Raw genomic sequence first — 10,734 nt, 5'->3', positions numbered from 1 at the left:
ACAGAGATGATTAATAAGGCAAAGCAAATGGGAAGATAAGGACATAAGTTGGAGGGGAGGGGGTGACATGTGACACATTCTCTCTTGGAATGATGGTGGCCCATGCCAGGGAATAACCTGGCTTTTAGCAATGATGATTGTTTCTCTCAATCCATCCATCTCTCACTTCACTTCACTTCACTTCAATTCACTTATGCCCCCTGCTCTGCCTTTCTCAGTCCCTCAGCCTCATGTGAGACAGACTGCACCATAGACACTCTTACTTATGTTCTCAACTCTAAAAGATCTCTCTCTCTCCTATCATCCCAACCCAAAAAGCTACATGCCTTATTATAATTTACTATTCACTATCCCTCCATTTGCCATATCTGAATTTTTAATCTCACCAATCTTTGATTCTAACTTTCTGCATTGGGAAGTCGCTGAAGTAATCCTAATTTTCCTAACCATCTTTGAAAGCAAACATAATGAGAGAGATATGTGGACAGAGACATATGCCTGTGACAATGCCTATCTAATCTCACATGGGATTTAAACAAAAAATAAATCCATAATCATCATTCATATAGTATAATTAAATCAAAAGAGTTCTCCTCAAGAGAATCAGGTGAAGTTTAATATTGATGGAGTTTTAAAAGGGAATCCGGAAACTAGTAGACGGGTAGTGGTATTTTGCGGAATAGTATAGATTTCTAGATTGAAAATTTTTTGATAAGGTTAGAAGTGTGTAACTTATTACAAACTGATTTGAGTGCTTTGTTTTTTATAGGTTAAATTTAGCATGAAACAGAAAATATAAGAAAATATATATGGAAATAAATTCACGAGTTGTTATTGAGTTGATGACTAGTGCTGAGAAAGTGAGTAACATATAATATTTCAAATTTATTACTCAATATTGTGGCTTAGGATGTGCACACTTTTTGAATTTTCAAATTCAACCGTATTGAATTGGATCCTATGAATTTTTTTTTTAAAACTATTTGATTCTGATTTTTTGTCAAGAACTGTACCGAAATCAAATTAAAATCATACTAAAACTGAATTAGAATCGTACTGAATCGAAACCGTATCGAGTAATTAATTTATATATATATTTAAATAATTTATAAGAATATTATAATTTTAATGTATAATTTCAATAATATATTTATATCATATAATTTTAATAAAATCACATATATAATTATAATATTATTTAATTATTAACTATTTTTTACTATTTTATTTAATTAATTTTATTGTTAATTATAATTTATTCTATTTAAATAGATATATATATATATATAATTGTTATTAATGATCACCGGACTTTCTACGTCTGGGGTGAAACCAGACCCAAAAAAGAACATAGACTCAAAACCCATCAAGCCATCATTAAACAGACTGATTTAATAACGCAAATCCTAATTCAGATATGTGGGGCAGGGTGCGAGCCCAACAGAAAATAACTTAGCCCGGTGATATTACGTGAGATAAAATAGCTGGTTCAATCACTTCGTAACTTTAACAGCACGCGTGCTGAGAAAAATTAAATGGTCGCCTAGCGTGAAAAAATGCTCTGACGCGCTGAGTGATAGAAACATGTGGTACTGTAGCAGAGAAACTGTTAGATGTCATTAGAAAATAAAAAGAAGAGAATAAAAAAGAAGAGACGTAATTTTTTTTATAAAGTTTACACATATTATAAACTCTAATTTCTGAATTTCAGAATATTAGTTATTATTATTATTATTATTATTATTATTATTATTATTATTATTATTATTATATATAAAATAAAAATATAAAATTATTATACTTTTTAATCATTAATTAATTATTAAATATTTATAATATTATAATTTAATTAATTAAAGTTCATTTTATTTAAATAAATTACTTATATATACTATTTTAATATTAATAAAATTATACTAATAAAATATAAATTACTAAAATAATTATATATAAATTAATATGTGTATATATATATTTATAATTGTTATTAACAACTATATTATATATATATATATATATATATATATGATTATTATATATTTTAATCACTAATTAATTATTAAAAGTTTATAAGAATATAATTCAACTAATTTAATTCATTAATTATATTTCATTTTACTTAAATAGATTATATTATGCACTATCTTCACATTAATAGAATTTCATATTAATAAAATATGAATTATTAAAATTAATTACATATATACCATATATATTAATTAAATTACATATTAATAAAATATAATTTGATAAAATTAGAAGCAAATTAAATTAAATTAATTATAACTATTTAAAAAAATATTATGAAATTAAACTATATCATTTTAGATATTACATAGTTTTATTTAAAATTACGTAATTTTGTTATAAAAAAAATACAAAATATCATTTAGTTGAAATTTATTTCTTATGAAAAATATTGCAATAAAATTTTTGAAAGGTCTATTGAAAATTTTTTTATTTTTTATTTTATTCTTTTAAAGTTTGAAAATTATAATAAAAAGATTATATTATATTTGATTATTTAGTGTTTTGATATATTTTAAATAAAAATATTATATAATATTATAGATTTGTTAGTTTGATATAAATAATATAAATAATATTAGTATTATATTATAAATATTTAATTATTTCATTCAAATTTAGATATTATTATATAAATAAAAAATTATACCAAAATTAGAATCGATATTGGAATAAAAACAAGAGTCGATATTAGAATCGAATCAAAATAAAAAATATATAAAATCATATTAAAATCGTACTAAAATATAATTTTGATTCTAATTTTAAAAAATTTAAGAAATGGACTTCCGATTTCAGTTTCGATTTTAATTTTGATTTCTACAAAAACTATCCTGAAATTAAAAGTTAAAACTGCATACCCTTAATAGTTGCGTAATAATTTGGCAGGTGCAAATGACTAACTGCTTCTATGAAATAAAAAAAAAAATAATAAACTTGTTAATCATACTATTAATAGTTTGGGAAGTTAAATTTTTTATCTTCTGTACTTGGGGATTTTGCGGAATTGCGGAATGGATTTACGAGAATTGCTTTCCCTTGGAAAAAAAAAAAAAACCTTTGAAAAAAAAAAAAAAACCGTAATCCTTTACGATTCCTTGCTATGCCATGCTATTGTTGGTGGCAATCTTTTTTTTAAATATTTTTTCCAATGTTAAATTTTTATATTGGTTTGTTTAGCCAAGGCAATTGTATTACGTAAGCAATGACGAAAGTATATCACAACATTTTTTTTTCAATTCAATACAAATTTTATTTCGATGAAATATAAAAATTTTATTAGTAGAATTTATTTTTTAATAAAATATCAATTATCTAATTATGGATCAAATAAAATTTCAAGAGTTGAAAAAAATTGAGAGCGACAAAATATAATTTTATAAAGTACATTAAAATTTTAAAAATTTGGAGGGCCGATGGCTCCACCCACCAACCTCGGTCTGATCCTGTAAATCCCAATTCCCAATAATTTTAATTTCAATCCAAACTAAAAGGGATTCGAGATTCAAATCAAATCTAATTTCAATTTGATTTTGAATTGGTTAATAAAAAAATTATATTATTTAAAATTAAAAATATTTAAATAATATTTTTAAAATAAAATTAAAGATATATTTTTTAGAGAAAAATACAACTTATTATTTTTATTTTACAATAACGGTCGTTTTTATATAACTTTGGAATCTTGCTTGAAAAATTGACAACGATTGAGTACTGTTTAGCCGTTTTAGTGAAACAGCTTTTGGAATTCTTTAATGCTTTGAAAAATGTTTGAAATACTCCTTGCTATATATATTAAAAAATTTATTATTTAAAATTAAGTAATCAATGATTTTTAAATTTGCGGATCTGTATTTTACTTTTAAAGTTTTTTTTTATTTTAAAAGTATTTTTTTAAATAAAAATTAAAAAAAAATCTAAAATATTTTTTTATTTATTCAAATACACTTATCATCAAATTGAATATGTGAGTATTTGAAAATAATATTTAAAGTTTCTTAAAAGTAATTTCTTTATATAATAAATATATATATATATAATTTAAAATTTAAATATTTTAAAATTTGAGTAACAATAAAATAATATAAATAAAAAAATTAAAAAAGTTTAAAATTATTTTGATCATTTTTTAATTCATTTATTCACAATTATAACACATGTTTCACGGGAGTACTAATTTTAATCCATTAAAAAGTTTTAAAAAATAAAAAATCAATTTTTTTTTAAAAAAAGAAGAATCAAATTAGTTGAATAAACTTGTTTTAAACATCTTAAATCTATAATTGCACATTGTGAAAAGTGGGGCCTTGAATTGTTTGGGGGTGGGGGGCGGCGGTATAAACTACAATAACAGGGCGTTTCCTCACGGCTTGACGCATAAAGGACGTCAGTGCCAGTTCATGCTTTCAAAGTGCGGAGACATGTGTTGAACCGAAAGGGGCGAGAATCAAGGAGGAGGAAGACACGTTTAAGGCGGACACGGCCAATATGGAGAAATCACACAGTCGCACAGTGATGGCATGTGTGACAAATAATTAAAATTTATTTAGGTAAAATTAGAAGATATTTTCTGTAAAAGATATTTTTTTGCATGTATAAAAATAATTTATTTTTATTAATCAATTACATTTTTAAAAATATATTAATAAATTACTATATAATATACTATTAATAGTATTCTCAAATTTTATAAAATATTTTTTTAAAAAATAAAATCATTTCATTTTTTACTTACAAAATTTTTATTTTTAAAAAAATAAAAACATATATGATTTTTCAATAATTTATTTAATTTTTTTTTACAAAATAAATCATATAAAATAAAAAATAAAAGAATGAGGCTATTTATACAATTTGTACTCATTTGAGTTAAATATAAGTCGTGGAAATATAGTTCTCCTTTCATTTCTCTTTCTTTATTTACTTTTATTTAAAAATCTAAATTAGAGGTCAACCGTATTCAGTTTAAACTGAAAAAATCGATCGAAGCGAATTATTTTAAAAATTCAATTCGATTTTTTATTCAATTCGGTTTGATTTAATTTTTAATTTTAAAATTTTTGATTATTTCAGTTCGATTCGGTTTTAATAAAAAAAATAAAAAACCAAACCGAACCGATTAATGATAATAATATATAGAAAAAGTAAATCATATTAAGATTAAAATATTTTAATTAAATTTTAAAATATAGAAAATAAAAAATTATTAAAAATTGAAACCGATCAAACTGAATCGAATCGAATCGAATCAGATCGATTCGATTCGACTTGGTTTCTAACTAAAATCGGTTCGGTTCGGTTCAATTTTTATAAATACTGAAATTTTAATTTTTAATTTATTCGGTTTGATTTGATTTTAAACCGAATCGACCGAATGTTGAACCCTAATCCAAATAAGAAAATTTAAATTTTTTCTTTTGCTTCCTCTTCCTTCTATTTCCACTATCCAAACAAAGCATAAATCTACCGTGGCATGGGCAAAACCTATCCAAAGCCCATTACCCACCGACAAACAAAGAAATAGAAGTCTGCATCGACCAAGCATAAATGGTTGGGCTCTTCATCCTACCAACTTCATGGCCTCTCCTGCAATCTCATCCATCAAATGGGTTATTATTAACCTATAATTAAAAATAAAAATTAATATTTTAATGATAATAAATTATAAATTTGAATTAATTAATTTTGTTTTTTTAAATCCATAATTATATTTACCAATATTGATATAAATAAAAGTCCCTTTCCCCTCTCTGATAATCTATCTAGAGGAGCGTATAAAAATTATTTAGAATTACAAAAAGTAAATTAATTTAAATTGTCTATTTTATTAATTTCGAAAGTTAGAAAAATTAAGTTCAAATTTTTTTTTGTCAAGAATACTCTTGGACTAGTCAAGCCCACCAACCCAATCCTCCATTTGACAGCCACTCGGCCCACTCCATAAGCAGCGGAGGGAGGACGGCAAGTGAGAGTCACGTCCTCCGATTCTTCTGATGTGTATGTTTGAATGTTTATAAAAATTTTCACAACTACCCTGGAACAAAATTTTCTAACTTTTGAAAGGAAAAGGATTCATTCAAACATGGGAGAAAGAAAAATGAGATATATCAAAGTTGACATAAGGACAAACACCTTCTGGGCATTCGTCAACACGCACCATTGAATATATAATATTAAACCATTTAAAATATATAAATAGTAAATCCATTTAATTATATTTAATAAATTTTATTTTAAATTATTTATAATATTTTAAATTTAAATAACATTAAAAAAATTTATATTTCACTATTTAATAATTTATAAAATAAAATATTGAGATTTTATCTATTTCAAAATATAATATTTAAAATCTAATTTATTTTATATTCAAATAAAAATGAATTCAAAAGAGGAATATCCATTACGTGAAACAAATTTCTCGAGAATATTATTTATTACGTAGTATTTCACTGTTAAAATTCAAAGCGAAGACGAGAGTCTCAGACCAATCTCCCTAGGACAAGCCCACTGTCACCCAATATTCAATCTTCATCCTCAAAGACAAGGAAAAATCATATTTGCTAATTACGTTCAAGAACAGCAACGAGGACAAGAAAAAGCAAAAGCGGAGACACAGAAAATGAAGCAAGAGACAGTGACTTTGGTTCTGGTGAATCTAGCTGGGATCATGGAGCGAGCAGACGAGTCTTTGCTTCCTGGAGTTTATAAAGAAGTTGGTGCAGCCCTTCACACCGACCCTACTGGACTCGGCTCCTTGACTTTGTTTAGGTCTATTGTGCAGTCCTCTTGCTATCCCTTGGCTGCATATTTAGCCGTCAGACACAATCGTGCCCATGTTATAGCTCTCGGTGCCTTTCTCTGGGCTGCGGCTACTTTTCTCGTTGCCTTCTCCTCCACTTTCTTTCAGGTACAAAAACAAATACCCTTCTTTCTTTCTTTTGTGTGTGTTTCTTCAATTGATTGTCTAACATAAATGAGAGAGTCAAACCAAACTCAAGTAGTTGGGATTAGTTGAATTGGGTATGGCTGCCGCTGGGCACCTAATTTCTATTATAATTCCTTATCATCTATAAACATGAAATTGAATAATGATCTGGGTATTTGTTGGTTGGACTTTGGATTGCTGATTATGGTAATTATTGATTCTTGAATCGTAATTGCTGAATGCTGTTCTTTGATTTTACAGTAGAATGCTGGGGGAAAAAATTATGAATGGTTATCTTTCATGAATTGTATTGCACAGAATGGAATAGTATGAGGATATTCCTTTTAAGTTTGGTTTTGTTCTTTGCTCCGGACTGAGATCCATATGACAAAAACTTGGCAGCTTTATTGGCTGACCATTATGGGAAGTGTGGATTGCTCATATGGAAATTAAATCACTAGTAAAGGTGTTGATGAATTGCTGAAATATTTAGAATTCAAATTTATCTTTTGCCTCTGATTCTTAGCTCTATATAATTGATGTATAAAAAACTTGAGCAAGCGGTAAAATAACAGGGATTTGGAGCATGGCTCAGATACCTGGACTCAGAGCAAGTGTTTCATATAAATGTATAAGCAATAAAAAGTTTTCTTATGTCACAAAATGATAGCCTGCTAAGATGAGAAGAATGAGACCTGTGTAATTTTGAGAGAGCCCTTGATTTTGTAATGGTGAAGTTCTCTGACGATTTGAACAAGTTAACACTGATGTGGTTGATGATTCTGTTTAGATGCCACTTAACTTGATGAGTGAGACAATTGTATGGAGCGATATCATCTATAATATGGGTTCACTTCAAATTTAGTCCACTCAAATAATTCACCTTCATCTGGTTCCAAGTGCTTCCTGCCAATTTGAATTATGCACAAATTTTGAACTCCCCTAAATCCATCATAAAGAAAATCGTTAAAAGAAAGTATCTTTCTATTTATGTTTATGATATGTTATTATATAATTTTTGGTAACAACAGCAAAGATATTCATAAAGTACAACCTTCACACACATCCCTAATCTATAGAGACTAATGCAACTTGGAAAACTGACAAAGTCTTCCCTGAAAATATAACTAGAAACACATTAAACCTGCTAAATTATATTTGATTATATACAAAACATGGCTTCATGCCATTCAAACATATTAAGAAACACGCATATAACTCCTCTAAGAACCATAATCTATAGCATACCAACTGATAGTATTGCTTTTCAAGTCATTCAGCTTCTCTCAAACAGGTGGCAGTATCTAGAGCTTTGAATGGCATTGGACTTGCAATAGTTGCACCTGCAATCCAGTCCCTAGTTGCTGATTCAACCAATGATAGCAACCGTGGCACTGCGTTTGGATGGCTACAGCTAACTGCGAACATTGGTTCAGTTGTTGGGGGACTCTGTTCAGTATTGATAGCTCCAATAACATTCATGGGTATCCCTGGTTGGAGGCTTTCGTTCCATCTTGTTGGTATAATTAGTGTTGCAGTAGGTGTATTGGTCTACCTTTTTGCCCATGATCCACACTTTTTGGAGGATAATATGAAAAATAGGAATCAAGATGAAAGTAAATCCTTTTGGTCAGAAGTAAAGGATCTGCTTCAAGAAGCCAAATCAGTTATAAAAATTCCATCTTTTCAGATAATTGTGGCTCAGGGAATTACTGGTTCATTCCCTTGGTCAGCCTTGACGTTTTCAGCTATGTGGTTAGAGCTTATTGGCTTCTCCCATGAGAAAACTGCATTTCTCATAGCATTGTTTGTAATTGCTAGCTCCTTCGGGGGCCTTTTTGGAGGCAAAATGGGAGATATCCTTTCCACACGTTTTCCAAACTCCGGGAGAATAATTCTGGCACAGATAAGCTCTGCATCAGCAATCCCTCTAGCAGCATTGCTTCTGCTGAGTTTACCTGATGATCCATCAACAGCAATTGCACATGGAATTGTTATGGTCATTATGGGATTGTGCATCACTTGGAATGCTCCTGCTACAAACAAGTGAGACTCTTAAACTTCTATTCTTTCTTTCTTTTCTTTTTTTTCCCCTTAATTTGGATGCCTTTTTCTTGTTCATTTCGTTACAATCATTAGATACTCAACATATCAATATATGAATAATCCAGTAAACTTATAGAGCATCTGGATGTCTCATAGGAATGAAAACAATCAATTTATAGCAAAAACATATGATCCACAAGCAGATTGTGTAAAACAGAACATACAAGGTGAGGGAACTAGGTCACTTGTAGAGTCAACTCTGTAGTTTTACGTGCATGAGCTTATCACAAAACATCTGTTGCGATTGAGAATGCTTAATGGCAATTATTCTGGTCTATGCAGTCCAATTTTTGCAGAAATAGTTCCTGAAAGATCCCGAACAAGTGTATATGCTTTGGATCGATCATTTGAATCCATACTTTCATCATTTGCTCCCCCAATAGTTGGAATACTTGCTCAACATGTTTACGGTTATAAACCCATTCCTATTGGATCCAGTGAATCTGAAGAGATTGCCACAGATAGAAGAAATGCTGCATCATTAGCCAAAGCTTTGTATACAGCAATAGGAGTTCCAATGGCCCTGTGTTGCTTCATCTATTCGTTTCTCTATAGTACCTATCCAAGGGACAAAAAGCGGGCTCAGATGCAAGCATTGATAGAGACAGAGATGGAACAGCTGATACTGGATGATTCACCTAGAAGTGGAGAATCTGCTCAAGTTCAGTTATTTGAAGCTGAAGAACTATCTGTTAAGGACAGAAGTGTTATTGAAATGAACTATGAGGAGGAGAATGGTCTTGATCTAGAAGATGATGATGAGAAGCTAATGCTTTACCGCCAGCTGACATTTTCCAACTTAGGTGAATAGCACAATGTGGGTTTGATAATGATGACGAAGATGAAGAAATTAATTGTCTCCCTTGCTGGTGAAAATTAAAAGAAGCTGAAGCTAGCTCTGATGAATCTGCAATGGCTGCTTCCTAATAAAGCATTACCGCTGAGGAGACAACTCCAAATCCCTTGGTTGGTTATTTTTCTGAGTTATGGTTCATTAAAGTAGCCATCAATGAGTGTTTTGTTCCGAGTTTCTTCAGCCACAACTTATTTATTGGTGGAGTGTGATTAACGAGAGTGACTGGAAGGGATAGGTTTATTGTATACTGTCTAGGTCTTCAGTTTTTCTCTTTTTTTTTCTTTTTCTCAATCTTGTCTAAATTTCTACGATAAAAAAGGAAAAATCTTGTCAAAATTTGTTAAAGATCCTTTTACACTGATGTTTTGTTTTTTTTTTTTAAAAAAATTATACTTCATTCTTATGCTGGATGGTCCACAGGTTTAGCAGTTGTGCGCGGAGTCCACTGCAACATCAAACCAAACCTGCTTTTCTTTTCACTGGTGTCTTGGCGCTCGTGTGTGGGTGGATCTATTTTCTCCCAAGGAAAAAAAAATTTTCACACCTTCATTTTATATGATTTTGTAAAAGAAGAATTCTTGTAAAATTATTTATGATTTTATTTTCATATAAAGTGATAATTTTTTAAATTAAAAAAATTTTAAACTTTTTTATTTCAAATAATAAATTTATAAGTCAATTGAATTTTTACAAAATTCTTAAGTTTAAACGGAGAGATAAAATATTTAAGCATTTGAGAAGATTAACTAGTACAAAATACTGATTAAAGTGAAAATAGTGAAAATTGAGAATTTTTTTCTCAAGCTTTTCGACCTTC

At 28.7% G+C, this 10,734-nt stretch overlaps 1 protein-coding gene across 1 annotated transcript; it reads left to right on the top strand.

Moving 5' to 3' along the window:
* The first annotated feature begins 6,487 nt into the window (after positions 1-6,487).
* LOC110607155 lies at positions 6,488-10,318 on the top strand. Its single transcript, XM_021746238.2, has 3 exons — positions 6,488-6,937; positions 8,250-9,001; positions 9,344-10,318. The coding sequence occupies exons 1-3, from the start codon at positions 6,650-6,652 to the stop codon at positions 9,870-9,872; spliced, it is 1,569 nt and encodes a 522-aa protein (XP_021601930.2). The 5' UTR covers positions 6,488-6,649; the 3' UTR covers positions 9,873-10,318.
* Positions 10,319-10,734: the final 416 nt, after the last annotated feature.

Source organism: Manihot esculenta, chromosome 18 (genome assembly GCF_001659605.2).
Source record: "Manihot esculenta cultivar AM560-2 chromosome 18, M.esculenta_v8, whole genome shotgun sequence".
Lineage (NCBI taxonomy): Eukaryota > Viridiplantae > Streptophyta > Magnoliopsida > Malpighiales > Euphorbiaceae > Manihot > Manihot esculenta.
The sequence above is the reverse complement of the archived record's forward strand: the minus strand, read 5'-3'. Positions and strand labels throughout refer to the sequence as shown.

Excerpts from the sequence above, each read along its gene's own strand:
- LOC110607155 (XM_021746238.2), top strand. The coding sequence starts at position 6,650 with ATGAAGCAAGAGACAGTGACTTTGGTTCTGGTGAATCTAGCTGGGATC. Across the intron at positions 6,938-8,249 it reads TCTCCTCCACTTTCTTTCAG|GTGGCAGTATCTAGAGCTTT; the intron begins GTACAAAAACAA and ends TCTCTCAAACAG. Across the intron at positions 9,002-9,343 it reads AATGCTCCTGCTACAAACAA|TCCAATTTTTGCAGAAATAG; the intron begins GTGAGACTCTTA and ends TGGTCTATGCAG.